The sequence below is a fragment of the Motacilla alba genome, chromosome 19 (assembly GCF_015832195.1).
Source record: "Motacilla alba alba isolate MOTALB_02 chromosome 19, Motacilla_alba_V1.0_pri, whole genome shotgun sequence".
Classification (NCBI taxonomy): Eukaryota; Metazoa; Chordata; class Aves; order Passeriformes; family Motacillidae; genus Motacilla; species Motacilla alba.
Window position 1 is genome coordinate 7026712 of NC_052034.1, and position 27935 is coordinate 7054646.

Sequence of the window (27935 nt, forward strand, 5' to 3'; positions counted from 1 at the left end):
GGCGCCCTGAGGCGGCGCTCGGGCGAGGCGGGAAAGCGGCGGCGGCGGCGGCACCGCCGGAGCTCGGAACCGTCCTCGGGCAGCGGCCCCGGGCCCCGCGCTCGGCCCGCCAACGCCAGCGGCTGGAGCGGCCCCGTTCCCGGAAACCCAGCGGCAGGAGCGGCCCCGGCCCTGGAACGCGAGCGGCCCGAGCGGCCCCGTTCCCGGAACGCCAGCGGCAGGAGCGGCCCCGGGCCCCGGAACGTCAACGGCAGGAGCGGCCCGAGCGGCCCCGCTGCCTCCCTCGGGTAACGCCGGGGAGCCCTGTGAGAACCGCCTTCCCCTCGCGGCCCTGCCGGCCCGGCCCCCGCCGCCATGTCGGTGGATCCCATGCTCTACGAGACGCAGTTCTTCGGGTTCACGCCGCAGACGTGCATGCTGCGCGTCTACATCGCCTTCCAGGACTACCTCTTCGAAATGATGCTGGTGGTGGAGGGCGTGATGCTGAAGAAGCTGGACGGCATTCCCGGCTGCAAAATCAGCCCTTCCCAGATCCGCAAATGCACCGAGAAATTCCTGCTCTTCATGAAGGAGCATTTCGATAAACTGTTCTCTAAAATGGAAGAAATGCTGCTGCAGCTGGTGCTGAACATCCCGAAGAACGTGCTGCTGCCCGAGGACAAGGTGCAGGAGCAGTATCCCTACAGCGAGGAGGAGTTCCAGGCGCTGCAGGATGAGCTGCAGCAGCTGCAGCAGCAGTGCAGGGACGAGGCGGCCGTGGAGCAGGCGCTGCTAGCAGAGCTGGAGGAGCAGAAGGTTGTCCAGGCCGAGCTGGAGAAGATTTTGCAGTGCTTTGATGGGCTTGAGAACATCTGCAGGGAGCACGGGGCCGGCAACTTCAAGGAAAGCTTTGCCCTCCTGACACAGAGCTCTAAGAAATTGCAGGATGTGCTGAAAGATGTTGAGGAGAAGAGCAAAAAAATGAAGCAGCATGATCAGTTAATGTAATGGAAATTCTGAGAAGGCAACAGATGTCGCACAGAGAGCTTGCTTAAAATGACAGGGGCTTATCTTTGCGTTGCTCCTCTCCTCCTGCCAGGATTTGGTCTAAAAGCTGTCGAACTGTGCCAGTTTGCACCTCCCTAAGGCAGGAAGGGTAGAAAGCATGTAACTGAGATTGTTAACGTTCCTAACTTTTGTGTCGCATAACCGGCGTTTGAAAACACTGAATGTTACCTTTGAACACAATGTAGCACTCGCCCGTTTTATGGGTTATAAAAACAAAGCCTCCTTAAGACTTGTAGGAGTGTGTAGGTGGTTTCCAGCCTGAGGTCAGTGAGGCCACGGGGACTTAGCCCGTGGCCAAGGAGCTGCCTGGCCATGGCTGTGGTGCCTTTCTCTGTGTTTGGGAAGCCAGCAAGGAGGAATTGCAGGGAGAAGGATGACACTGATGCTGTTGACAAGGTTCTGATGAGATCTGTTGGCATCAAACCAAATTTCAGCCCAGTTTCTGGAATCTCAGGGTTCCTCACCACTCCACCTGTGCTTGTGTTTCTCTCAGCACAGAGCAGAAGCCACTGGAGGAAATGAGTAATTCCATCAGTTTGTCCTACTTCACCTTATGTTGCTTTTCATATATATTTGTTTGGGATTTTTTTGGTTGCCCAGTGTCCCTTTTCTACTAAACAAAGTTTCTCTTATTAACATTTAATCAGATTTTCCTGTGAAAATGTTATGAATGTTGATAAGCTCTTGTGTCTTAATTAAACTTATTCTCTCTGTACTTCATTCACAATCCCTGTCAGTCTGTGCATCTTTCCATGGCAGTGTTTAAATCTCCAGTTTAGTCCTATCATTAAATATCAATATTAATTTCTAAGTTAGTAGCATAGAGGTTTAAAAGTCATTAACCCTGTGAATCATTTAGAGGTGACTGCAATAAAAAAGTGTATTGAAAACATTAAAGACAGTTTGGAATTCTTTCTTCCCCGGGTTGAGAAGGATAAGATGTGAGAATTCTCACTTGGCAGCAGAGGGCAGCTGCAGCCCGGCCCAGGGATCTGCTCCACAGGAGCTTGGTCTGTTTTTGCAGCTCAGTGTGACTTTCCTGGACATCAAAAACTACTGAGTTTCCTCAGGTGAATCAGTTGTTTTATCCTCAGTAAACAGGAGACATTTTTCCTGGGTGTTCCGTGCCCGGAGTGACCGCACACGGATTGGCAGAAAGCTCGACCCTTCTGAGTTTGTACACCCCAACACTGTATTTTCCTTCAAAAAGGAATTATTCCCACTTTCACATGTTTCTCCCAGCCAGAGAGAGACAATTTCACTGCCAGGCCAGGGGTCCTCCCAGCACATCCTTCCCAGCTGGAGTGCTGGGTGAGGGGGATGCTGGGCACAGTGGTTGTACTGGGCTGTGCCTGGCCCACTCCCTGACCCCTGGCATTTTGATGTCCTTCTGTGTCACCAGCCAGGGAAATATGTCCACAACTGAATCCGGGATTGACCATCCCACCCTCCTGGTGTGGATTTAACCCATGCTGGCCTCAGGCCCTCCTGTGGTCGTTCCTTCCCACCTGCTCTCAGAAATGCCATCCTCCCACACACACTCTCAGTCACCATAATCAAATATTTTTTAATAAATTATCTCCTGATGCTCCAGAGAGTGGTGCAGGAGCAGTGTCCTCAGGCAGGGAGCTGTGGCAGCTCATGGAATCACAGAATTCTTTGGGCTGGAAAAGTCCAGCAGTTCCCCAGCACTGCCATGGCCAGCACTCACCTGTCCTCGAGTGCCACATCCACAGAGGCTGGATCCAATGGCATTGGTGAGGAACCCCCAACTCCAAGTCATGTCCATGTGTTTGTGGGGGTCTCAGGAGATTCAGAGCCTCGTGAGCAGCTTGACATAGCCTGACTCCATCCCCAGTGGCCTCTCCATCTGTCCTTGTCCCACTCTCCCCAAGCTCCCATTGCTCTCAGAGGCAGATCCAGAGTGTCCATGGCCATGGTTCCATTGGTGACAAGGCAGGCACAGATGGGGTAGCACCAGGCTAATGCAGGAGCGGGACCTGGGACTGGCTTGGAAAGGAGGGGCAGAACTTTCTGATGGATTATTTTAATGCTCAGTTTCTCCCAATACTTGCGTGGAGCTGGAATATTCAGAACCCCAGGCTGGGAGTGAGGTACTTCATAATACCCAATGTAAAAACTGCAACCAGCTGCTGGTAAAACATTTCCAAGAGCCTTTTTCAGGAGAAAGAGCCTTGATGTGAAGCACTTGGTGCAATGAGCACCCCAGCAGCAGAGCTGAGGTCTGAGGGGAATAAAGTGACTGGTTTTCCCACCAGGATAACGCCCTCCTGCTCTGGGACATGCAGGAGAAGCCCTGAGGATCCATAGGGCTGAGGATGTCCTGGCAGCTGGGTGCTCCATCAGAGAGGGAATGGCTTCAAGCCCCTTAGCAGTTCCTGGGACTATGAGACTTCCAGCAAAACTCACCCCTGGGAATAAAAGCCTGTTCTGGCTGTGAGGAGGAGGAGTGCAGCCGGATTTGCATGGAGAGGGATCAGAGAAAGCAGGGAAGGCACTGTCGCTGTGTCCCAGGGATGCTGGTTTGCTCTGCAAACCCCCAGGGGTTCAGTTCCCTGCATAAGGAGAAAACAGAAAATTTAAACTAAGAAATTTTTGGCAGCATTCACAGGCAGTTGGAGCGTGTAGCCCTCCTTGACTTAGACACTGAATAATGGTGTAATTAGCAGCCGTTAATGAACCCACACCTGGCAAAATGCCGGGGGAGGAGGGGGTTACCGTATGCCTCCTCATTAAAAGCATTAATTACAGGCAGGAAATGTTGGTGGCAGCCACAAGCTTTAATCATTTCACCTCAAGCTGGCGGTGGGTCAGCTCCTGCCTTTGCTGTCCTATGGTGGCTCAGGGCTCCCATCCCTGTCCACATCCCACAGCAAGGCTGAAGGGACCAACAGGGCAGGGAAAAATATACCTATTCACTCTAATAATGAAAAAACCCTGTGGCAAAACATTTTCTTCCACAGGGATTTTTACTGGCACTAACTGAGCAAGAACATCCCCCATCCTTAAAACAACCCTGTGGAAACTCCAAATAAAAAAGAATAGAGATGGACAGAGAGCCAGGCACTGTGAGTTATTCCAGCTGGTGAGGGCAGCAGCTCTTCCCTAATGTGTTTGCCCATCACACACCATAAAATGGGATGGGAGTGAACATTACAAATGCTCACTGGGATTTCCGGAGAGCTGCCCCAGTGCTGCCTCCCTGCACCCCAGCCCTGGCAATGAAATAAATGGGGCACGGAAAATGGGCATTCAGCTCCCATTAGTGGCTAAACATTGATTTACTCAAGCAAAGAAACTCGGTCAGGGCTTGGCTGCTGGTGGCTCCTGGCCATGTTTGTGGGACATCCCTGGAAACTGTTAGAAAAGAACATGGTAAATGACTTTTTCCTACTCAAGAAGAAGAAAATGGAAAACCTGGAAACATCTGGCAACAAAAGAATCACTTTCACATATGAGAGGTTTTTTTCCCCTCAATTAAACCATAGGAGAGAGGGAACCTGATTAAAAAGGAGGGAGGAGGGCCTTGGAGACAGTGGTGTTTGGTGTGGAGCAGCATGGACAACAATAAAGGGTGAAGTTTATGATTCTCCTTTGCTAGGGATTGGAAAAACCATGTCACTCACACAGCTCTGCATGGCTTTGGCTGCTTCCCTGGCTGTTCATCCTGCTCTGCATCCATCTCACCCTGCTGCAGTTAGGTTTGGGTTGGAAGGGACTTAAAGATCATCTATTCCCTGCCATGAACAGAGACACCTTTTACTAGACTAGGTTGTGACAAAATCATTGTAGGAATTTAATTTCAGCTTGAAGAGGAATAATAACAAAACAAAACAAAACAAACAAACAAAACCCCCTCCAAACTAGAAAACAAACAAACTATAAAAAAATAACATCGAGGTAAGATGGAGCCTTTGGAGGTCAATCCACTGGATGGATCCTGCCAGGTGTTGATGCCCCAAAACTGAACACTTTGAACCAATAGTCACAGCTATGAACCCTCTGCCTAGGGACTGTCTCTGTAGCTCTGATTAATCTTGTCCCCTTTCCTGGGCAGATATGCCTCCCAGTGCTGAGCTACTGGGGATTCCATTACCCCTGATTTCCCCATAGGAAGGAAATCCTCCTGCTGCTTTGTCTGCTTATCCCTCCTAGGCTCTTATTACTCCCACTTACACAATTCAGAATATTAATCCCTCCTGTCACCTTAATTTCTAATAATTAGTATTTGGGGTAACACTGCAGCAGACAACAGCTCTTAATGAATATTATAATAGGCACTAAATTATAATTTTGTGCTCTAGAAATCCATTTTGATACATAGCCCACTTACAAGAAAATTAGGGGAAGCAGATTTCAAGCCATTTACCTGGCTGGATCCAACCCCAAATTGAGTCCCCAGCAAGATCCTAAATGACCATGAGCTCCAGGGGCATTTGGTGGCCTGGGACATGTCACTGACCATGTCAGGGCTGGATGTGTAGTGGTGGCAGTGATGTGACCTCACCAGGGCACTGCATTCCCAGGGAACCAGCAATTCTGCTTTCAGTATTTTATTTACTCCCTGACAAAATTCTGGGGAATGAATCCATCTGGAGTGGGCAACAGCATTAATCCAGGAAGAGAGCTTGTGCAGTAAGGAACCCTCGATGTCCCCATCTCCAACCTCAACCTCTGCCAGTCCCTCCTATGGAGCCGTTTTCCTTCCTTTTGTGCTGGTGGTTGCCAGGAATTTATTTATCCATCAATTAACAGGTAGGTCTGGCGTTGGCAGCTATTGGGGCCCATTGTGTGTTTGAGCAAAACACAAAGTCCCAGAGTGGTTTGGGTTGGGAGGGATTTTAAGCTCATCTTGTTTCACCCCCTGCCATGGGTAGGGACAGCTTCCACATTCCCAGGTTGCTCCAAGCCCCATCCAACCTGGCCTTGGACAGGGATGGGGCAGCCCCAGCTTCTCTGGGGGCCTGACACCGGTGCCAGGGCCTCCCCACCCTCACAGAGAAGAGATTGGATCCTAATAATTGTATAATACATAAGCAAGGAAGGAGAATTTCTTTGGGGTCTTTATTGAGAAAGATGAGCAAAGTTTGGTAAAGAATCATGGGGGTCAGAGTGATTTTCACTGCACATGCCAGGCATGTGTGGATGAAATAATTCTATTGCATATCCTGGCCAGAATGAAGAGATGCCTGCTTCTCTGACACTGAAAAGATGTTGGAGAGTTTCTGTTTTTCCTGCAGTTTCAGTGACACATGGACTCCAATGCCGTGTTCATGGGCTGCACCCAAAGGCTGCCCTCTTGGGAACAGAGCCAGAGACCATCATCTTGATTTACGGCTACAGAAACATAAAACAAATAAAAGCAAATAAAAAAGGAAACGGGAAAAATAATTTAAAAGGAAAAATATAAGGTCTCTGTGCTTCTCCCTTCTGCAGGGGGTTGGGAGGGGGTCTCCATTCTCCTCTTCCCTAGGGAGGTCTGGGTGGTCTCCATCCTCAACTGCCCTTTGGGGGATCAGGGAACCTTCGTACACTCTCCCCTTTCAGGTGGTTTGGGGATCTCTATCTCCTGCATTTGTCCTGAACTTTGGCCACAGCATCCTGGAAGCCATGGACAGAGAGCGGGTAGCTCCAGGGCACTTGGTGCTGGAACACTTGTACCTGGGAACATCTTGGACAGGGCTGGGCTCCGCTTTTTACTTCCAGGCATTTCCTGGCCATCTGCATCCTCAGGGATGAGCAGCTTCTGCAGAAAGCTGTGGCTCTGAGGGAGCAGGCAGTCCTGTCCAAAGGGCTTCCTCCATCTCTGGTCTAACAGCTCTCATGAGGGCACGGGGAGCAGTGGAGACTCTCGCTATGAGTAACTCAACTGTCGAGATCTTCCTCTTGTCCTGCTCCTCCCCTGCCTCCTCCAGAGCATGAGTTGGACATGGCAACTGCCTTTGCTGCTTCAGGATCTCACCCAGCACCACACCAAGGCTCTTCTACTATAGCACAGCTGCATTTTCCTCAGAGCCACGAACTGGGAATTGGAAGCACCAGGATATTTGGTCCAGGGACATATCCTTCTAGGACTCCTGTACTGCCATGAGCTGGGTTCACTTCCTTCCTTTCATGCTTTTCCTGGTCATCTGAATCCTCAGGGATGAACAGGTCTTGCTGACACCAGTGCCTGTGAGGATGGACACAATCCTGCCAAAAGGGCTTCCTCTGTCGGAACTCTGGCAGAGAAATCACCAATCTGGAGGAAAGGCATCAAAAGCTAGAAAAAAAAGGTACACTCTGATTTGCCCTTTTGCCAAGAGGTTTCTTTAGCTGAAGTAGCCAACAAGGACCACACTTGACAGCCCGCAGTGGGTTGGTGGCTGGTTTATTTTCCCGGCCCTCAGTCCTGCGTGGGACTCGGCAGAACTGGGTGCTGCAGAGGCTCCAGCGAGGCATCACAGGCACCCGCCCCACACCCACGGGTGGCGCAAGATCTCCTCCAGCTGCGGCCGGTCCACGGGGTGCTTGGCCAAACACCAGTGGATCAGATGCCGGCACTCTGGGGAGAGAAGGCAGAAAGCGCCGGTCACTGGCACAAGGCTCCTGCCCAGCTGCTCCCGGCGCTGGCAGAAGCCGGGCCACGCTGCGAGGGCTCAGAGCTGCCCTTTGCGGGACAGCGGCGCGGCAGGACACGGCCACCTGCTTCAGCCAAGCGTGCCGCACCGAGCCCCTGACGGGCCACCTCCCGCGGCCGGCCCTCGAGGGCACGCGGAGCTCCCGCGCAGCTGCGGGAGGGCCGGGCCGGGCTGGGCGCTGCCACCGGCCAAAGCCCGCCTTCTTGAGGCCCATACCAACCTGGAGAGACCTGCGGCCGGAAGATGAGCTGCCCCGACACGATGTCATGGTCGTCCTGGAAGGGGAGGATGCCGCAGACCATGACATAGAGCAGCACGCCCAGGGACCAGATGGTCGCCGCGTGGCCGTGGTAGCAGCGCAGGCAGATCCACTCGGGCGGGCAGTACATGGGTGTTCCTAGGGGAGACAGGCGGCGCTGGCCGGCGCAGGCTGCTGCCTTCCAGAGCCTGGTGCCGGCCTCCTGCCCGAGGCAGGGGCTGCACCGGCAGACACAACTTCCCCCGAGGGAAGCCTGCACCCGCAGGCAATGGGGCAAAGCCAAGACACCGCTCTGCACGGCAGAGAAGGGCAGAAGAGCGGCCCAAGAGCAAGCAGGCCTGCCGAGCCCAGGGGCTGGGGCTTGGCTTTTGCAGCCCCCCTCTGTCAGCAGGGCCGGCAGCCGGCTCCTGGGGCACGGCATCTGCCCCGTGGCACGGGGCAGCCGGCAGCCGGCTGAATGCCGCACCCCACAGCCCAGGAGGGAGTGGCACAGTGCAGTGCCCGGCCCCGGGAGCAGGGCCCGGGCCGTGGGCTCACCGAAATATTCCCTGAAGAGGTGCTCCTGGAGAAAGGTGCCGCAACCGAAGTCGATGAGCTTCAGGTCGCCACTCTCCGGGTCCACGAGGAGGTTCTCTGCCTTGATGTCCCGGTGCAGGACGCCGCAGGCGGTGCAGTGCCGCACGGCCTCCAGCACCTGGCAGAAAAGCCAGCGCGCCGCCTCCTCGCTCAGGAACTCCTGCTCCTGCAGGAGCTCCAGGAGATCCCGGGATCGCTCCGGACGCTCCAGCACCAGCACGAAGCTGTCAGGCAGCTCGAACCAGTCCAGGAGCTGGATGATGCTGTGGCAGCCTGAGCCCACCTTCTCCATCAGCACAATCTCCATGGGAACACGGGTGCCGTCGGGCTGCGACGACGAGACAATGCCTCCAGCAGGCCTGGTGCTGCCCTGTGCCTCCCTCGGCCCCTGCCCGGCGTGCCCCAGGGCCCCCTTGGGCAGCCTCCCTGCTGCTGGGGATCCCTCCGGCCCAGGGCACGCCTGGCAGCTGCCCCCCTGCCTGGACCCAGCGCCGGTGTTCGGCATCCCCGGGCCCGCCGTGCTGCGCCTGGCACGCTGAGCCCCCGCCCACTACTGCCCCCGCCATCCCCCGCCCCCGGGGCCCCGGGCTCATCGCTGCCCGCCAGGGCTCGCTCTGGCCCGCGGGCCCCGCTCACTCACCCGCTCGTCCCACTGCAGGACGCTCTCCCGGGCCACGTGCTTGATGGCCACCTGCAAGCCATCGACACCGGGGGGCTGAGCTCCAGCCCTGCCCAGCCCCGGCCCTGACCCTCCGGCCGCGCCCGGCCCTGCCGGCCACTTACCGGGCGGCCGTCCGAGAGGCGGGTCCCCGCGAAAACGGTGCCGAAGCCACCGCTGCCCAGCTGCGGGCCCAGCTGGTAGAGCTCCTGCAGCTCCTTCTTTTGCCCTGCGGCCAAGAGCGAGCCCTCAGCCCTGCGCCCAGGGCCCCCGGCGGCCGCCGGGGAAGCTGGCCGGGCCAGCGCGGGCACGCTGCTCTCACCTGCTTCCTGCTGCGCGCCGGGCAGCGGCCACCGCCTCACAGCCCTCGGGCTGGCGAGCGGCTCCGCGGGGCCGGGGGCAGCGCGCACAGGCGGCTGCAGGAGCCCCGCTGCAGCGGGGCACGGCGGCACCGTCGCTGTCCCCGGCGTCCTGGCCTGGCCTCTGCTCTTCTGCCTGGCCGGGGCTGCAGCCCAAGATGTCCAACAGGGGCCTCCCAGGAGCAGCTGCAAAGCACACCGGGGCTCTTTCAAGCCGTGCCATCAGGGCCACTGACAACAGCCAGGCACTAGGCTGCTCTTCAGAGGCCCTGGCCTGGCCTGGCAATGGCCCTCAGGAGCCCCAGGGGAGCCGCAGACAGCTCCTCAGCAGAGCTCACCTTCTTTTAGGACCTCGCTGCCAGTCGGTGGCTGGCTGGGAGCAGCTTCCTGGACATGGAGGTCCGCGGGTCTCTCGACGTTCGTCTCCTCCGCCAGGCACGGGCTGTTGCCCGCCGGCACAGCCGGCACAGCGTCCCGGGAGCTGTGGGCCGGCAAGTGCCGGCTGCAGGACGCTTGCTGCTCCGCCACCTGCTCCTGGGACGGCTCCCCTGCATCGGGCTGGGCTCCCCCTTGGACCGGCGGGCGTTCCCTGGCCACGTCAAGGCTCAGGGTTGCGCCCGTCTTGTTCAAGCCCGTGGGTCCAAGGGAGCTGGGAGACCTGTCCACGGGCTCTGCAGCTGCTGCAGGCTGACAGGTCTCACTGAGCCTCTCTGAGGGATGGAGGCTGTCAGAGATAGCCGAGGCTCGTGGCGGGATGGACCTTCTCTGACAGCCTGAGCTACTTGCAGGGATGGCGGGTGTCTGCTGCTGTGCCATCCTTGCAAGGCTTGAGGCTCTCCCAGGGATGGAGACTCTTCCTGGGAGCCGCCTCCTGATGGGATGGCGCCTCCTGAAGGAGCGGGCCGAGCCACAGCAGGGCAGGTGGCCTCGCTTCACCAGCTCCTTCAGTTCTTTCCGCAAGGCCTGCCACATCCCAGAGTAGAGCGGCGCAGGTGTCCCATTGCCAGCCCACAGCAAGGTCATCAGTTCCTGCAGCTCTCGGGCCACTGCCACGCAGGGGCCGCAGCTGCAGGAGCTTCCCAGGGGGCTGGCGGGAGCACCTGGCCGCTTGCGAAGGGTCGCCCGAGGCCTGCAGGGCCTGGGAGCCGCAGGGGCTCCCCGCTTCCTGCCTGAGCCTCTGGGCCGCACCCCGGGGCGCTTGCGCCGCTTTGCTGTCCTTGCCTGCCGCCTCCGTGGCTGCCAGTGGCCAAGGGCCCAGCAGACAGCCACAGCGGCCAGCAGCAGGACAAGCGCAGTCAGGAGGACCTCACCGTCACACATGGCTCCGGCACGTCCCATGGCGACTGCACTGGCCCCTCGCGGGGGCTGGCCCGGCTCACATAGGCGTTGATGGGTGATGTCACAGTGCTGTGGCCGGGACAGGCGTGTGACATCACAGAGCGGCCCCAGCCCAGGGCTTCCCTGTGCCACAGGAATGGACAAGGGGCTCCCTGTGGACACTTGAGGGCCCTCTGGAGCACAGTGGGTGGAAGATTCTTGTCGAAGCAGCAACACAGGCATGAGGAGGGCAATGGTGATGCTGCCACCTCCTCGCTGGCAGAGCACGGGATTGTCCAAGGGGACACCGAAAGGTCCCTGAGCAGGGCAAGCCCTGCTCAGCAACATCTCCGCCATCGGTGTGCTATCCAGTACAGTCCCATGCTGAATCCAACCCCAGCTCCGTGCCACTCTCTGGGAAGACAATGGATCCTATCCCATTGGAAAGCAGTCCCTCAGTCAGTTCTTGGCCCAACACACCCTGTGCGTGCTCATCTCACACCTGATGGAGAGGGAATCCAGAAGGATTCTCTGGTGGCCAGGATCAAAACTCCTCTTAAAATCCTCCAATAGAACCTGCCCCGCCTTCCCATCAGCCACGAGCCAGGTGACATTATGGCAGTGGGACAATCAATCAGGTAGACAGGAATTTCCCTCTGTTACCTCGTGCTGCCCTTGGCTGACACTGGTGTGTCCTTCCATCCCTTGCCAGTAGTGCCAAAGATGACCTCGCCACCATTTTTCCTGCTCTCCAGACTTGGGGTTTCCTGGAAAGTTGCAAGCCCTTCCTGTCACCTCCGATACAGCTGGAGAACTCTGAGCCAGCATGGACCTTCTTGGGCTTTCAGGACCTTGGCTAGATGATTGAGGGGGATCCCCCTGGGAGGTATCGGGATGAATCCCGTCCGACGCCAATACCCATCTCGTGGGTATTATTCTGGTCCAAGTTGTCCCCAGCAATCCCAAACAAAAGATCACTGTCCCTCACGGCACTGTGCCTCCAGCACTGGACGCCCGTCGGCACCCAGAGACGGCAGTGGTACTTGGCAGAGCCAGGGTGTGTGGGACAAGGCCACTGGGAAGAGCTAAAAGCACAGAGGATGCTCAGAGAGCTGAATTCCCAGAGGATTCTGCCACCCTGAGTGGGTCAGCCTGTGCTGAGAGGATGCTTGGCATGGCTTTGGGCATCGGGGCCCTGCTGGCCCTGCTGGGCTGCACAGCCATGGAGGGCTGAGCTGCAGGTCAGACAGCCACGGAGAGCCTGGGAGACCTCTCTCTCCATGGGCACTCTGCCTGCTGTGCCTCTCAGGTCCATGAGGCCCATGGCAATGGCCTTTGCACTGTTGGTTAACAAAACCATTATTAACCATGGGTATTCATTGGCTGCACACCACCCCCACACCCCCCCGTTCACCAGAAGCCCTGCCTGTGCGTGTCAGCTTCTGTACATACAAAGGAAGATGGTCATTCCCAGCACAGCTTCTCTCATCCTGGAGAAAAGGGGGCTCAGAGGGGACCTTCTCTCTCCCCACCATTCCCTGAAAGGAGTAGAGCCACCTCCTTGCTGGCCCGCTTCCCACAGGAGTTCAAGGCCGTGCGGGAGCATTTCCACCCCCAGCCAAGCCCCAGTGTCCCCTCATCATGACCGCCAGGCTGAGGGAGGAGCCGCCATTTGAGGGCAAACCGTGAGGGGCCAATGGCCACCCCCTGAGAAATGGGGATCAACGGGGAAAACACCCGCAGGTGTCAAACTGCCACAAGCTTCCCAGGTGAGCTGGGACGCTGGCAGCCCCCAGAGTGACACAATCTCCTCTGGCCTGAGGACAAACCGTGGGGTGAGCGGACACCGCCAGCTCCCAGTGGCTCTGGGCCAGGGCACAGCGGGACGGGGCCTGCGCTCACCGGCATCCCGGGGCCCTGGGGACACGGGGACCTCCTCCTCCTGGAGGAAACGTGTCACGGCCCTTGGAGGACAGGCAGTCACCGCTCCCAGGACCTTAGAAAAGGGATCATTATCACTCCCAGCTCAGCCTCCACACCAGGGCTGACACACAGAGCTCTCACCGTCCCCTCACGGTGCGGTGCTGCCTGGAAGGATCATGGCTCAGGTCAGGCCTTCAGCTAGACACTTGGAGAGACATTCAGGGTACAAGGGGCTTGGCAGCCCTCATAAAAGGGAAGAGAAATGAAAGACCGGGTGCACTTAGGAGAAAACATGTCTTCTTCCCAAACCCTGTTTTGGTAGGTCAGGCTCATAGACAGAAGGTGGCACAGGTTTGTAGCCGGCACCGGCCTAAAAGGCCCGGGCAGGAACCTGAGGGCTTTCCCGTCACCAGACTGGTGGCTGCAATTTCCATCTCCATCAGTTGTTTCTAAGGGAGAGGAAGATTTTTTTCGAGGGTACAATGAGCCCAGCACCGTGGGGTGACTCCAGCATCTCAACATTTCCCATGGGCTCCATGCCTATGACTTACGACGCTGCAGTCCCAGCTGGTCAAAGGGCCAGCCCTGCTTCCCGTTTCAGGGGAAGAAAGAGGAAGACTTTTGTCAGGGCTCAACCTGAAATGACATTTTGCCACTTCTAATTGTTCTTCAGAGCTTTGGAGAGGAGCAAGGTCTCTGTTCCTGCCACCTGGTGACCCTTGGAATGCACACACAGGCCCTTCCTTGTGTCACTTCAGGTGACCCCAAGCTGCTGTGTCACTTTGAAAGGGCAGCTGCTGCTTCACTGTTGCAGTTCTTGCCTTGCTCAAGTCCCCCGTACCTGCACTACAGCCTGAGCTTGAAGACACAAAACCACCGCCATGGGGGGGAGGCATCAAAACCTGGACAAAGGCTGAAGGGAACGCTCTGATTTGCCCTTTTGCCAAGAGGTTTCTTTAGCTGAAGTAGCCAACAAGGACCACACTTGACAGCCCGCAGTGGGTTGGTGGCTGGTTTATTTTCCCGGCCCTCAGTCCTGCGTGGGACTCGGCAGAAGTGGGTGCTGCAGAGACTCCAGCGAGGCATCACAGGCACCCGCCCCACACCCACGGGTGGCGCAAGATCTCCTCCAGCTGCGGCCGGTCCACGGGGTGCTTGGCCAAACACCAGTGGATCAGATGCCGGCACTCTGGGGAGAGAAGGCAGAAAGCGCCGGTCACTGGCACAAGGCTCCTGCCCAGCTGCTCCCGGCGCTGGCAGAAGCCGGGCCACGCTGCGAGGGCTCAGAGCTGCCCTTTGCGGGACAGCGGCGCGGCAGGACACGGCCACCTGCTTCAGCCAAGCGTGCCGCACCGAGCCCCTGACGGGCCACCTCCCGCGGCCGGCCCTCGAGGGCACGCGGAGCTCCCGCGCAGCTGCGGGAGGGCCAGGCCGGGCTGGGCGCTGCCACCGGCCAAAGCCCGCCTTCTTGAGGCCCGTACCAACCTGGAGAGACCTGCGGCCGGAAGATGAGCTGCCCCGACACGATGTCATGGTCGTCCTGGAAGGGGAGGATGCCGCAGACCATGACATAGAGCAGCACGCCCAGGGACCAGATGGTCGCCGCGTGGCCGTGGTAGCAGCGCAGGCAGATCCACTCGGGCGGGCAGTACATGGGTGTTCCTAGGGGAGACAGGCGGCGCTGGCCGGCGCAGGCTGCTGCCTTCCAGAGCCTGGTGCCGGCCTCCTGCCCGAGGCAGGGGCTGCACCGGCAGACACAACTTCCCCCGAGGGAAGCCTGCACCCGCAGGCAATGGGGCAAAGCCAAGACACCGCTCTGCACGGCAGAGAAGGGCAGAAGAGCAGCCCAAGAGCAAGCAGGCCTGCCGAGCCCAGGGGCTGGGGCTTGGCTTTTGCAGCCCCCCTCTGTCAGCAGGGCCGGCAGCCGGCTCCTGGGGCACGGCATCTGCCCCGTGGCACGGGGCAGCCGGCAGCCGGCTGAATGCCGCACCCCACAGCCCAGGAGGGAGTGGCACAGTGCAGTGCCCGGCCCCGGGAGCAGGGCCCGGGCCGTGGGCTCACCGAAATATTCCCTGAAGAGGTGCTCCTGGAGAAAGGTGCCGCAACCGAAGTCGATGAGCTTCAGGTCGCCACTCTCCGGGTCCACGAGGAGGTTCTCTGCCTTGATGTCCCGGTGCAGGACGCCGCAGGCGGTGCAGTGCCGCACGGCCTCCAGCACCTGGCAGAAAAGCCAGCGCGCCGCCTCCTCGCTCAGGAACTCCTGCTCCTGCAGGAGCTCCAGGAGATCCCGGGATCGCTCCGGACGCTCCAGCACCAGCACGAAGCTGTCAGGCAGCTCGAACCAGTCCAGGAGCTGGATGATGCTGTGGCAGCCTGAGCCCACCTTCTCCATCAGCACAATCTCCATGGGAACACGGGTGCCGTCGGGCTGCGACGACGAGACAATGCCTCCAGCAGGCCTGGTGCTGCCCTGTGCCTCCCTCGGCCCCTGCCCGGCGTGCCCCAGGGCCCCCTTGGGCAGCCTCCCTGCTGCTGGGGATCCCTCCGGCCCAGGGCACGCCTGGCAGCTGCCCCCCTGCCTGGACCCAGCGCCGGTGTTCGGCATCCCCGGGCCCGCCGTGCTGCGCCTGGCACGCTGAGCCCCCGCCCGCTACTGCCCCCGCCATCCCCCGCCCCCGGGGCCCCGGGCTCATCGCTGCCCGCCAGGGCTCGCTCTGGCCCGCGGGCCCCGCTCACTCACCCGCTCGTCCCACTGCAGGACGCTCTCCCGGGCCACGTGCTTGATGGCCACCTGCAAGCCATCGACACCGGGGGGCTGAGCTCCAGCCCTGCCCAGCCCCGGCCCTGACCCTCCGGCCGCGCCCGGCCCTGCCGGCCACTTACCGGGCGGCCGTCCGAGAGGCGGGTCCCCGCGAAAACGGTGCCGAAGCCACCGCTGCCCAGCTGCGGGCCCAGCTGGTAGAGCTCCTGCAGCTCCTTCTTTTGCCCTGCGGCCAAGAGCGAGCCCTCAGCCCTGCGCCCAGGGCCCCCGGCGGCCGCCGGGGAAGCTGGCCGGGCCAGCGCGGGCACGCTGCTCTCACCTGCTTCCTGCTGCGCGCCGGGCAGCGGCCACCGCCTCACAGCCCTCGGGCTGGCGAGCGGCTCCGCGGGGCCGGGGCAGCGCGCACAGGCGGCTGCAGGAGCCCCGCTGCAGCGGGGCACGGCGGCACCGTCGCTGTCCCCGGCGTCCTGGCCTGGCCTCTGCTCTTCTGCCTGGCCGGGGCTGCAGCCCAAGATGTCCAACAGGGGCCTCCCAGGAGCAGCTGCAAAGCACACCGGGGCTCTTTCAAGCCGTGCCATCAGGGCCACTGAGAACAGCCAGGCACTAGGCTGCTCTTCAGAGGCCCTGGCCTGGCCTGGCAATGGCCCTCAGGAGCCCCAGGGGAGCCGCAGACAGCTCCTCAGCAGAGCTCACCTTCTTTTAGGACCTCGCTGCCAGTCGGTGGCTGGCTGGGAGCAGCTTCCTGGACATGGAGGTCCGCGGGTCTCTCGATGTTCGTCTCCTCCGCCATGCACGGGCTGTTGCCCGCCGGCACAGCCGGCACAGCGTCCTGGGAGCTGTGGGCCGGCAAGTGCCGGCTGCAGGACGCTTGCTGCTCCGCCACCTGCTCCTGGGACGGCTCCCCTGCATCGGGCTGGGCTTCCACTTGGACCGGCGGGCGTTCCCTGGCCACGTCAAGGCTCAGGGTTGCGCCCGTCTTGTTCAAGCCCGTGGGTCCAAGGGAGCTAGGAGACCTGTCCACGGGCTCTGCAGCTGCTGCAGGCTGACAGGTCTCACTGAGCCTCTCTGAGGGATGGAGGCTGTCAGAGATAGCCGAGGCTCGTGGCGGGATGGACCTTCTCTGACAGCCTGAGCTACTTGCATGGATGGCGGGTGTCTGCTGCTGTGCCATCCTTGCAAGGCTTGAGGCTCTCCCAGGGATGGAGACTCTTCCTGGGAGCCGCCTCCTGATGGGATGGCGCCTCCTGAAGGAGCGGGCCGAGCCACAGCAGGGCAGGTGGCCTCGCTTCACCAGCTCCTTCAGTTCTTTCCGCAAGGCCTGCCACATCCCAGAGTAGAGCGGCGCAGGTGTCCCATTGCCAGCCCACAGCAAGGTCATCAGTTCCTGCAGCTCTCGGGCCACTGCCAGGCAGGGGCCGCAGCTGCAGGAGCTTCCCAGGGGGCTGGCGGGAGCACCTGGCCGCTTGCGAAGGGTCGCCCGAGGCCTGCAGGGCCTGGGAGCCGCAGGGGCTCCCCGCTTCCTGCCTGAGCCTCTGGGCCGCACCCCGGGGCGCTTGCGCCGCTTTGCTGTCCTTGCCTGCCGCCTCCGTGGCTGCCAGTGGCCAAGGGCCCAGCAGACAGCCACAGCGGCCAGCAGCAGGACAAGCGCAGTCAGGAGGACCTCACCGTCACACATGGCTCCGGCACGTCCCATGGCGACTGCACTGGCCCCTCGCGGGGGCTGGCCCGGCTCACATAGGCGTTGATGGGTGATGTCACAGTGCTGTGGCCGGGACAGGCGTGTGACATCACAGAGCGGCCCCAGCCCAGGGCTTCCCTGTGCCACAGGAATGGACAAGGGGCTCCCTGTGGACACTTGAGGGCCCTCTGGAGCACAGTGGGTGGAAGATTCTTGTCGAAGCAGCAACACAGGCATGAGGAGGGCAATGGTGATGCTGCCACCTCCTCGCTGGCAGAGCACGGGATTGTCCAAGGGGACACCGAAAGGTCCCTGAGCAGGGCAAGCCCTGCTCAGCAACATCTCCGCCATCGGTGTGCTATCCAGTACAGTCCCATGCTGAATCCAACCCCAGCTCCGTGCCACTCTCTGGGAAGACAATGGATCCTATCCCATTGGAAAGCAGTCCCTCAGTCAGTTCTTGGCCCAACACACCCTGTGCGTGCTCATCTCACACCTGATGGAGAGGGAATCCAGAAGGATTCTCTGGTGGCCAGGATCAAAACTCCTCTTAAAATCCTCCAATAGAACCTGCCCCGCCTTCCCATCAGCCACGAGCCAGGTGACATTATGGCAGTGGGACAATCAATCAGGTAGACAGGAATTTCCCTCTGTTACCTCGTGCTGCCCTTGGCTGACACTGGTGTGTCCTTCCATCCCTTGCCAGTAGTGCCAAAGATGACCTCGCCACCATTTTTCCTGCTCTCCAGACTTGGGGTTTCCTGGAAAGTTGCAAGCCCTTCCTGTCACCTCCGATACAGCTGGAGAACTCTGAGCCAGCGTGGACCTTCTTGGGCTTTCAGGACCTTGGCTAGATGATTGAGGGGGATCCCCCTGGGAGGTATCGGGATGAATCCCGTCCGACGCCAATACCCATCTCGTGGGTATTATTCTGGTCCAAGTTGTCCCCAGCAATCCCAAACAAAAGATCACTGTCCCTCACGGCACTGTGCCTCCAGCACTGGACGCCCGTCGGCACCCAGAGACGGCAGTGGTACTTGGCAGAGCCAGGGTGTGTGGGACAAGGCCACTGGGAAGAGCTAAAAGCACAGAGGATGCTCAGAGAGCTGAATTCCCAGAGGATTCTGCCACCCTGAGTGGGTCAGCCTGTGCTGAGAGGATGCTCGGCATGGCTTTGGGCATCGGGGCCCTGCTGGCCCTGCTGGGCTGCACAGCCATGGAGGGCTGAGCTGCAGGTCAGACAGCCACGGAGAGCCTGGGAGACCTCTCTCTCCATGGGCACTCTGCCTGCTGTGCCTCTCAGGTCCATGAGGCCCATGGCAATGGCCTTTGCACTGTTGGTTAACAAAACCATTATTAACCATGGGTATTCATTGGCTGCACACCACCCCCCACACCCCCCCGTTCACCAGAAGCGCTGCCTGTGCGTGTCAGCTTCTGTAAATACAAAGGAAGATGGTCATTCCCAGCACAGCTTCTCTCATCCTGGAGAAAAGGGGGCTCAGAGGGGACCTTCTCTCTCCCCACAATTCCCTGAAAGGAGTAGAGCCACCTCCTTGCTGGCCCGCTTCCCACAGGAGTTCAAGGCCGTGCGGGAGCATTTCCACCCCCAGCCAAGCCCCAGTGTCCCCTCATCATGACCGCCAGGCTGAGGGAGGAGCCGCCATTTGAGGGCAAACCGTGAGGGGCCAATGGCCACCCCCTGAGAAATGGGGATCAACGGGGAAAACACCCGCAGGTGTCAAACTGCCACAAGCTTCCCAGGTGAGCTGGGACGCTGGCAGCCCCCAGAGTGACACAATCTCCTCTGGCCTGAGGACAAACCGTGGGGTGAGCGGACACCGCCAGCTCCCAGTGGCTCTGGGCCAGGGCACAGCGGGACGGGGCCTGCGCTCACCGGCATCCCGGGGCCCTGGGGACACGGGGACCTCCTCCTCCTGGAGGAAACGTGTCACGGCCCTTGGAGGACAGGCAGTCACCGCTCCCAGGACCTTAGAAAAGGGATCATTATCACTCCCAGCTCAGCCTCCACACCAGGGCTGACACACAGAGCTCTCACCGTCCCCTCACGGTGCGGTGCTGCCTGGAAGGATCATGGCTCAGGTCAGGCCTTCAGCTAGACACTTGGAGAGACATTCAGGGTACAAGGGGCTTGGCAGCCCTCATAAAAGGGAAGAGAAATGAAAGACCGGGTGCACTTAGGAGAAAACATGTCTTCTTCCTAAACCCTGTTTTGGTAGGTCAGGCTCATAGACAGAAGGTGGCACAGGTTTGTAGCCGGCACCGGCCTAAAAGGCCCGGGCAGGAACCTGAGGGCTTTCCCGTCACCAGACTGGTGGCTGCAATTTCCATCTCCATCAGTTGTTTGTAAGGGAGAGGAAGATTTTTTTCGAGGGTACCATGAGCCCAGCACCGTGGGGTGACTCCAGCATCTCAACATTTCCCATGGGCTCCATGCCTATGACTTACGACGCTGCAGTCCCAGCTGGTCAAAGGGCCAGCCCTGCTTCCCGTTTCAGGGGAAGAAAGAGGAAGACTTTTGTCAGGGCTCAACCTGAAATGACATTTTGCCACTTCTAATTGTTCTTCAGAGCTTTGGAGAGGAGCAAGGTCTCTGTTCCTGCCACCTGGTGACCCTTGGAATGCACACACAGGCATTCCTTGTGTCACTTCAGGTGACCCCAAGCTGCTGTGTCACTTTGAAAGGGCAGCTGCTGCTTCACTGTTGCAGTTCTTGCCTTGCTCAAGTCCCCCGTACCTGCACTACAGCCTGAGCTTGAAGACACAAAACCACTGCCATGGGGGGGAGGCATCAAAAACTGGACAAAGGCTGAAGGGAACGCTCTGATTTGCCCTTTTGCCAAGAGGTTTCTTTAGCTGAAGTAGCCAACAAGGACCACACTTGACAGCCCGCAGTGGGTTGGTGGCTGGTTTATTTTCCCGGCCCTCAGTCCTGCGTGGGACTCGGCAGAAGTGGGTGCTGCAGAGGCTCCAGCGAGGCATCACAGGCACCCGCCCCACACCCACGGGTGGCGCAAGATCTCCTCCAGCTGCGGCCGGTCCACGGGGTGCTTGGCCAAACACCAGTGGATCAGATGCCGGCACTCTGGGGAGAGAAGGCAGAAAGCGCCGGTCACTGGCACAAGGCTCCTGCCCAGCTGCTCCCGGCGCTGGCAGAAGCCGGGCCACGCTGCGAGGGCTCAGAGCTGCCCTTTGCGGGACAGCGGCGCGGCAGGACACGGCCACCTGCTTCAGCCAAGCGTGCCGCACCGAGGCCCTGACGGGCCACCTCCCGCGGCCGGCCCTCGAGGGCACGCGGAGCTCCCGCGCAGCTGCGGGAGGGCCGGGCCGGGCTGGGCGCTGCCACCGGCCAAAGCCCGCCTTCTTGAGGCCCATACCAACCTGGAGAGACCTGCGGCCGGAAGATGAGCTGCCCCGACACGATGTCATGGTCGTCCTGGAAGGGGAGGATGCCGCAGACCATGACATAGAGCAGCACACCCAGGGACCAGATGGTCGCCGCGTGGCCGTGGTAGCAGCGCAGGCAGATCCACTCGGGCGGGCAGTACATGGGTGTTCCTAGGGGAGACAGGCGGCGCTGGCCGGCGCAGGCTGCTGCCTTCCAGAGCCTGGTGCCGGCCTCCTGCCCGAGGCAGGGGCTGCACCGGCAGACACAACTTCCCCCGAGGGAAGCCTGCACCCGCAGGCAATGGGGCAAAGCCAAGACACCGCTCTGCACGGTAGAGAAGGGCAGAAGAGCAGCCCAAGAGCAAGCAGGCCTGCCGAGCCCAGGGGCTGGGGCTTGGCTTTTGCAGCCCCCCTCTGTCAGCAGGGCCGGCAGCCGGCTCCTGGGGCACGGCATCTGCCCCGTGGCACGGGGCAGCCGGCAGCCGGCTGAATGCCGCACCCCACAGCCCAGGAGGGAGTGGCACAGTGCAGTGCCCGGCCCCGGGAGCAGGGCCCGGGCCGTGGGCTCACCGAAATATTCCCTGAAGAGGTGCTCCTGGAGAAAGGTGCCGCAACCGAAGTCGATGAGCTTCAGGTCGCCACTCTCCGGGTCCACGAGGAGGTTCTCTGCCTTGATGTCCCGGTGCAGGACGCCGCAGGCGGTGCAGTGCCGCACGGCCTCCAGCACCTGGCAGAAAAGCCAGCGCGCCGCCTCCTCGCTCAGGAACTCCTGCTCCTGCAGGAGCTCCAGGAGATCCCGGGATCGCTCCGGACGCTCCAGCACCAGCACGAAGCTGTCAGGCAGCTCGAACCAGTCCAGGAGCTGGATGATGCTGTGGCAGCCTGAGCCCACCTTCTCCATCAGCACAATCTCCATGGGAACACGGGTGCCGTCGGGCTGCGACGACGAGACAATGCCTCCAGCAGGCCTGGTGCTGCCCTGTGCCTCCCTCGGCCCCTGCCCGGCGTGCCCCAGGGCCCCCTTGGGCAGCCTCCCTGCTGCTGGGGATCCCTCTGGCCCAGGGCACGCCTGGCAGCTGCCCCCCTGCCTGGACCCAGCCCCGGTGTTTGGCATCCCGGGCCCGCCGTGCTGCGCCTGGCACGCTGAGCCCCCGCCCGCTACTGCCCCCGCCATCCCCCGCCCCCGGGGCCCCGGGCTCATCGCTGCCCGCCAGGGCTCGCTCTGGCCCGCGGGCCCCGCTCACTCACCCGCTCGTCCCACTGCAGGACGCTCTCCCGGGCCACGTGCTTGATGGCCACCTGCAAGCCATCGACACCGGGGGGCTGAGCTCCAGCCCTGCCCAGCCCCGGCCCTGACCCTCCGGCCACGCCCGGCCCTGCCGGCCACTTACCGGGCGGCCGTCCGAGAGGCGGGTCCCCGCGAAAACGGTGCCGAAGCCACCGCTGCCCAGCTGCGGGCCCAGCTGGTAGAGCTCCTGCAGCTCCTTCTTTTGCCCTGCGGCCAAGAGCGAGCCCTCAGCCCTGCGCCCAGGGCCCCCGGCGGCCGCCGGGGAAGCTGGCCGGGCCAGCGCGGGCACGCTGCTCTCACCTGCTTCCTGCTGCGCGCCGGGCAGCGGCCACCGCCTCACAGCCCTCGGGCTGGCGAGCGGCTCCGCGGGGCCGGGGCAGCGCGCACAGGCGGCTGCAGGAGCCCCGCTGCAGCGGGGCACGGCGGCACCGTCGCTGTCCCCGGCGTCCTGGCCTGGCCTCTGCTCTTCTGCCTGGCCGGGGCTGCAGCCCAAGGTGTCCAACAGGGGCCTCCCAGGAGCAGCTGCAAAGCACACCGGGGCTCTTTCAAGCCGTGCCATCAGGGCCACTGAGAACAGCCAGGCACTAGGCTGCTCTTCAGAGGCCCTGGCCTGGCCTGGCAATGGCCCTCAGGAGCCCCAGGGGAGCCGCAGACAGCTCCTCAGCAGAGCTCACCTTCTTTTAGGACCTCGCTGCCAGTCGGTGGCTGGCTGGGAGCAGCTTCCTGGACATGGAGGTCCGCGGGTCTCTCGATGTTCGTCTCCTCCGCCAGGCACGGGCTGTTGCCCGCCGGCACAGCCGGCACAGCGTCCTGGGAGCTGTGGGCCGGCAAGTGCCGGCTGCAGGACGCTTGCTGCTCCGCCACCTGCTCCTGGGACGGCTCCCCTGCATCGGGCTGGGCTTCCACTTGGACCGGCGGGTGTTCCCTGGCCACGTCAAGGCTCAGGGTTGCGCCCGTCTTGTTCAAGCCCGTGGGTCCAAGGGAGCTAGGAGACCTGTCCACGGGCTCTGCAGCTGCTGCAGGCTGACAGGTCTCACTGAGCCTCTCTGAGGGATGGAGGCTGTCAGAGATAGCCGAGGCTCGTGGCGGGATGGACCTTCTCTGACAGCCTGAGCTACTTGCATGGATGGCGGGTGTCTGCTGCTGTGCCATCCTTGCAAGGCTTGAGGCTCTCCCAGGGATGGAGACTCTTCCTGGGAGCCGCCTCCTGATGGGATGGCGCCTCCTGAAGGAGCGGGCCGAGCCACAGCAGGGCAGGTGGCCTCGCTTCACCAGCTCCTTCAGTTCTTTCCGCAAGGCCTGCCACATCCCAGAGTAGAGCGGCGCAGGTGTCCCATTGCCAGCCCACAGCAAGGTCATCAGTTCCTGCAGCTCTCGGGCCACTGCCAGGCAGGGGCCGCAGCTGCAGGAGCTTCCCAGGGGGCTGGCGGGAGCACCTGGCCGCTTGCGAAGGGTCGCCCGAGGCCTGCAGGGCCTGGGAGCCGCAGGGGCTCCCCGCTTCCTGCCTGAGCCTCTGGGCCGCACCCCGGGGCGCTTGCGCCGCTTTGCTGTCCTTGCCTGCCGCCTCCGTGGCTGCCAGTGGCCAAGGGCCCAGCAGACAGCCACAGCGGCCAGCAGCAGGACAAGCGCAGTCAGGAGGACCTCACCGTCACACATGGCTCCGGCACGTCCCATGGCGACTGCACTGGCCCCTCGCGGGGGCTGGCCCGGCTCACATAGGCGTTGATGGGTGATGTCACAGTGCTGTGGCCGGGACAGGCGTGTGACATCACAGAGCGGCCCCAGCCCAGGGCTTCCCTGTGCCACAGGAATGGACAAGGGGCTCCCTGTGGACACTTGAGGGCCCTCTGGAGCACAGTGGGTGGAAGATTCTTGTCGAAGCAGCAACACAGGCATGAGGAGGGCAATGGTGATGCTGCCACCTCCTCGCTGGCAGAGCACGGGATTGTCCAAGGGGACACCGAAAGGTCCCTGAGCAGGGCAAGCCCTGCTCAGCAACATCTCCGCCATCGGTGTGCTATCCAGTACAGTCCCATGCTGAATCCAACCCCAGCTCCGTGCCACTCTCTGGGAAGACAATGGATCCTATCCCATTGGAAAGCAGTCCCTCAGTCAGTTCTTGGCCCAACACACCCTGTGCGTGCTCATCTCACACCTGATGGAGAGGGAATCCAGAAGGATTCTCTGGTGGCCAGGATCAAAACTCCTCTTAAAATCCTCCAATAGAACCTGCCCCGCCTTCCCATCAGCCACGAGCCAGGTGACATTATGGCAGTGGGACAATCAATCAGGTAGACAGGAATTTCCCTCTGTTACCTCGTGCTGCCCTTGGCTGACACTGGTGTGTCCTTCCATCCCTTGCCAGTAGTGCCAAAGATGACCTCGCCACCATTTTTCCTGCTCTCCAGACTTGGGGTTTCCTGGAAAGTTGCAAGCCCTTCCTGTCACCTCCGATACAGCTGGAGAACTCTGAGCCAGCGTGGACCTTCTTGGGCTTTCAGGACCTTGGCTAGATGATTGAGGGGGATCCCCCTGGGAGGTATCGGGATGAATCCCGTCCGACGCCAATACCCATCTCGTGGGTATTATTCTGGTCCAAGTTGTCCCCAGCAATCCCAAACAAAAGATCACTGTCCCTCACGGCACTGTGCCTCCAGCACTGGACGCCCGTCGGCACCCAGAGACGGCAGTGGTACTTGGCAGAGCCAGGGTGTGTGGGACAAGGCCACTGGGAAGAGCTAAAAGCACAGAGGATGCTCAGAGAGCTGAATTCCCAGAGGATTCTGCCACCCTGAGTGGGTCAGCCTGTGCTGAGAGGATGCTTGGCATGGCTTTGGGCATCGGGGCCCTGCTGGCCCTGCTGGGCTGCACAGCCATGGAGGGCTGAGCTGCAGGTCAGACAGCCACGGAGAGCCTGGGAGACCTCTCTCTCCATGGGCACTCTGCCTGCTGTGCCTCTCAGGTCCATGAGGCCCATGGCAATGGCCTTTGCACTGCTGGTTAACAAAACCATTATTAACCATGGGTATTCATTGGCTGCACACCACCCCCACACCCCCCCGTTCACCAGAAGCGCTGCCTGTGCGTGTCAGCTTCTGTAAATACAAAGGAAGATGGTCATTCCCAGCACAGCTTCTCTCATCCTGGAGAAAAGGGGGCTCAGAGGGGACCTTCTCTCTCCCCACCATTCCCTGAAAGGAGTAGAGCCACCTCCTTGCTGGCCCGCTTCCCACAGGAGTTCAAGGCCGTGCGGGAGCATTTCCACCCCCAGCCAAGCCCCAGTGTCCCCTCATCATGACCGCCAGGCTGAGGGAGGAGCCGCCATTTGAGGGCAAACCGTGAGGGGCCAATGGCCACCCCCTGAGAAATGGGGATCAACGGGGAAAACACCCGCAGGTGTCAAACTGCCACAAGCTTCCCAGGTGAGCTGGGACGCTGGCAGCCCCCAGAGTGACACAATCTCCTCTGGCCTGAGGACAAACCGTGGGGTGAGCGGACACCGCCAGCTCCCAGTGGCTCTGGGCCAGGGCACAGCGGGACGGGGCCTGCGCTCACCGGCATCCCGGGGCCCTGGGGACACGGGGACCTCCTCCTCCTGGAGGAAACGTGTCACGGCCCTTGGAGGACAGGCAGTCACCGCTCCCAGGACCTTAGAAAAGGGATCATTATCACTCCCAGCTCAGCCTCCACACCAGGGCTGACACACAGAGCTCTCACCGTCCCCTCACGGTGCGGTGCTGCCTGGAAGGATCATGGCTCAGGTCAGGCCTTCAGCTAGACACTTGGAGAGACATTCAGGGTACAAGGGGCTTGGCAGCCCTCATAAAAGGGAAGAGAAATGAAAGACCGGGTGCACTTAGGAGAAAACATGTCTTCTTCCCAAACCCTGTTTTGGTAGGTCAGGCTCATAGACAGAAGGTGGCACAGGTTTGTAGCCGGCACCGGCCTAAAAGGCCCGGGCAGGAACCTGAGGGCTTTCCCGTCACCAGACTGGTGGCTGCAATTTCCATCTCCATCAGTTGTTTCTAAGGGAGAGGAAGATTTTTTTCGAGGGTACCATGAGCCCAGCACCGTGGGGTGACTCCAGCATCTCAACATTTCCCATGGGCTCCATGCCTATGACTTACGACGCTGCAGTCCCAGCTGGTCAAAGGGCCAGCCCTGCTTCCCGTTTCAGGGGAAGAAAGAGGAAGACTTTTGTCAGGGCTCAACCTGAAATGACATTTTGCCACTTCTAATTGTTCTTCAGAGCTTTGGAGAGGAGCAAGGTCTCTGTTCCTGCCACCTGGTGACCCTTGGAATGCACACACAGGCCCTTCCTTGTGTCACTTCAGGTGACCCCAAGCTGCTGTGTCACTTTGAAAGGGCAGCTGCTGCTTCACTGTTGCAGTTCTTGCCTTGCTCAAGTCCCCCGTACCTGCACTACAGCCTGAGCTTGAAGACACAAAACCACCGCCATGGGGGGGAGGCATCAAAACCTGGACAAAGGCTGAAGGGAACGCTCTGATTTGCCCTTTTGCCAAGAGGTTTCTTTAGCTGAAGTAGCCAACAAGGACCACACTTGACAGCCCGCAGTGGGTTGGTGGCTGGTTTATTTTCCCGGCCCTCAGTCCTGCGTGGGACTCGGCAGAAGTGGGTGCTGCAGAGGCTCCAGCGAGGCATCACAGGCACCCGCCCCACACCCACGGGTGGCGCAAGATCTCCTCCAGCTGCGGCCGGTCCACGGGGTGCTTGGCCAAACACCAGTGGATCAGATGCCGGCACTCTGGGGAGAGAAGGCAGAAAGCGCCGGTCACTGGCACAAGGCTCCTGCCCAGCTGCTCCCGGCGCTGGCAGAAGCCGGGCCACGCTGCGAGGGCTCAGAGCTGCCCTTTGCGGGACAGCGGCGCGGCAGGACACGGCCACCTGCTTCAGCCAAGCGTGCCGCACCGAGCCCCTGACGGGCCACCTCCCGCGGCCGGCCCTCGAGGGCACGCGGAGCTCCCGCGCAGCTGCGGGAGGGCCGGGCCGGGCTGGGCGCTGCCACCGGCCAAAGCCCGCCTTCTTGAGGCCCGTACCAACCTGGAGAGACCTGCGGCCGGAAGATGAGCTGCCCCGACACGATGTCATGGTCGTCCTGGAAGGGGAGGATGCCGCAGACCATGACATAGAGCAGCACGCCCAGGGACCAGATGGTCGCCGCGTGGCCGTGGTAGCAGCGCAGGCAGATCCACTCGGGCGGGCAGTACATGGGTGTTCCTAGGGGAGACAGGCGGCGCTGGCCGGCGCAGGCTGCTGCCTTCCAGAGCCTGGTGCCGGCCTCCTGCCCGAGGCAGGGGCTGCACCGGCAGACACAACTTCCCCCGAGGGAAGCCTGCACCCGCAGGCAATGGGGCAAAGCCAAGACACCGCTCTGCACGGCAGAGAAGGGCAGAAGAGCAGCCCAAGAGCAAGCAGGCCTGCCGAGCCCAGGGGCTGGGGCTTGGCTTTTGCAGCCCCCCTCTGTCAGCAGGGCCGGCAGCCGGCTCCTGGGGCACGGCCTCTGCCCCGTGGCACGGGGCAGCCGGCAGCCGGCTGAATGCCGCACCCCACAGCCCAGGAGGGAGTGGCACAGTGCAGTGCCCGGCCCCGGGAGCAGGGCCCGGGCCGTGGGCTCACCGAAATATTCCCTGAAGAGGTGCTCCTGGAGAAAGGTGCCGCAACCGAAGTCGATGAGCTTCAGGTCGCCACTCTCTGGGTCCACGAGGAGGTTCTCTGCCTTGATGTCCCGGTGCAGGACGCCGCAGGCGGTGCAGTGCCGCACGGCCTCCAGCACCTGGCAGAAAAGCCAGCGCGCCGCCTCCTCGCTCAGGAACTCCTGCTCCTGCAGGAGCTCCAGGAGATCCCGGGATCGCTCCGGACGCTCCAGCACCAGCACGAAGCTGTCAGGCAGCTCGAACCAGTCCAGGAGCTGGATGATGCTGTGGCAGCCTGAGCCCACCTTCTCCATCAGCACAATCTCCATGGGAACACGGGTGCCGTCGGGCTGCGACGACGAGACA

At 60.9% G+C, this 27935-nt stretch overlaps 5 protein-coding genes across 5 annotated transcripts in view; 2 read left to right on the plus strand and 3 right to left on the minus strand.

Moving 5' to 3' along the window:
* Positions 1-35: 35 nt before the first annotated feature.
* On the plus strand, positions 36-1944 carry MIS12 (MIS12 kinetochore complex component). The gene has a single exon (XM_038157970.1). The coding sequence runs from the start codon at positions 355-357 to the stop codon at positions 985-987; it is 633 nt and encodes a 210-aa protein (XP_038013898.1). The 5' UTR covers positions 36-354; the 3' UTR covers positions 988-1944.
* Positions 1945-13852: 11908 nt separating this feature from the next.
* Positions 13853-16219, minus strand: LOC119709816 (serine/threonine-protein kinase pim-1-like). The gene is made up of 6 exons (XM_038158052.1): positions 15861-16219; positions 15664-15767; positions 15521-15571; positions 14842-15208; positions 14266-14442; positions 13853-13969 (listed from the first exon to the last, which is right to left on the minus strand). Exons 1-6 carry the CDS (start codon positions 16117-16119, stop codon positions 13866-13868), a joined length of 1062 nt encoding a protein of 353 aa, XP_038013980.1. The 5' UTR covers positions 16120-16219; the 3' UTR covers positions 13853-13865.
* Positions 16220-20069: 3850 nt separating this feature from the next.
* LOC119709796 (serine/threonine-protein kinase pim-1-like) lies at positions 20070-22811 on the minus strand. The gene is made up of 6 exons (XM_038158001.1): positions 22216-22811; positions 22019-22122; positions 21876-21926; positions 21198-21564; positions 20622-20798; positions 20070-20325 (listed from the first exon to the last, which is right to left on the minus strand). The coding sequence occupies exons 1-6, from the start codon at positions 22472-22474 to the stop codon at positions 20222-20224; spliced, it is 1062 nt and encodes a 353-aa protein (XP_038013929.1). The 5' UTR covers positions 22475-22811; the 3' UTR covers positions 20070-20221.
* Positions 22812-25996: 3185 nt separating this feature from the next.
* LOC119709775 (serine/threonine-protein kinase pim-1-like) lies at positions 25997-27917 on the minus strand. Its single transcript, XM_038157947.1, has 3 exons — positions 27553-27917; positions 26977-27153; positions 25997-26680 (listed from the first exon to the last, which is right to left on the minus strand). Exons 1-3 carry the CDS (start codon positions 27896-27898, stop codon positions 26577-26579), a joined length of 627 nt encoding a protein of 208 aa, XP_038013875.1. The 5' UTR covers positions 27899-27917; the 3' UTR covers positions 25997-26576.
* Positions 27897-27935, plus strand: part of LOC119709996 (serine/threonine-protein kinase pim-1-like) — a 2978-nt gene continuing 2939 nt past the window's right edge. Inside the window, exon 1 of the mRNA XM_038158443.1 lies at positions 27897-27908. Within this exon, the coding sequence (XP_038014371.1) occupies positions 27897-27908 (12 nt within the window). The remainder of the gene's footprint in view (positions 27909-27935) is intronic.

What these genes read in the sequence shown, in the direction of transcription:
- LOC119709796 (XM_038158001.1), bottom strand. Translation starts at nt 22,474, where the DNA reads ATGGCACGGCTTGAAAGAGCCCCGGTGTGCTTTGCAGCTGCTCCTGGG. An exon ending in TCCTGCAGTGGGACGAGCGG is followed by an intron (nt 21,565 to 21,875) that starts GTGAGTGAGCGG and finishes TCGTCGTCGCAG; the next exon opens with CCCGACGGCACCCGTGTTCC. An exon ending in CCTCTTCAGGGAATATTTCG is followed by an intron (nt 20,799 to 21,197) that starts GTGAGCCCACGG and finishes TGTCTCCCCTAG; the next exon opens with GAACACCCATGTACTGCCCG.
- LOC119709816 (XM_038158052.1), bottom strand. Translation starts at nt 16,119, where the DNA reads ATGGCACGGCTTGAAAGAGCCCCGGTGTGCTTTGCAGCTGCTCCTGGG. An exon ending in GCCTCTCGGACGGCCGCCCG is followed by an intron (nt 15,572 to 15,663) that starts GTAAGTGGCCGG and finishes GATGGCTTGCAG; the next exon opens with GTGGCCATCAAGCACGTGGC. An exon ending in CCTCTTCAGGGAATATTTCG is followed by an intron (nt 14,443 to 14,841) that starts GTGAGCCCACGG and finishes TGTCTCCCCTAG; the next exon opens with GAACACCCATGTACTGCCCG.
- MIS12 (XM_038157970.1), top strand. Translation starts at nt 355, where the DNA reads ATGTCGGTGGATCCCATGCTCTACGAGACGCAGTTCTTCGGGTTCACG.
- LOC119709775 (XM_038157947.1), bottom strand. Translation starts at nt 27,898, where the DNA reads ATGGAGATTGTGCTGATGGAGAAGGTGGGCTCAGGCTGCCACAGCATC. An exon ending in CCTCTTCAGGGAATATTTCG is followed by an intron (nt 27,154 to 27,552) that starts GTGAGCCCACGG and finishes TGTCTCCCCTAG; the next exon opens with GAACACCCATGTACTGCCCG. An exon ending in CCGGCCGCAGGTCTCTCCAG is followed by an intron (nt 26,681 to 26,976) that starts GTTGGTACGGGC and finishes TTCTCTCCCCAG; the next exon opens with AGTGCCGGCATCTGATCCAC.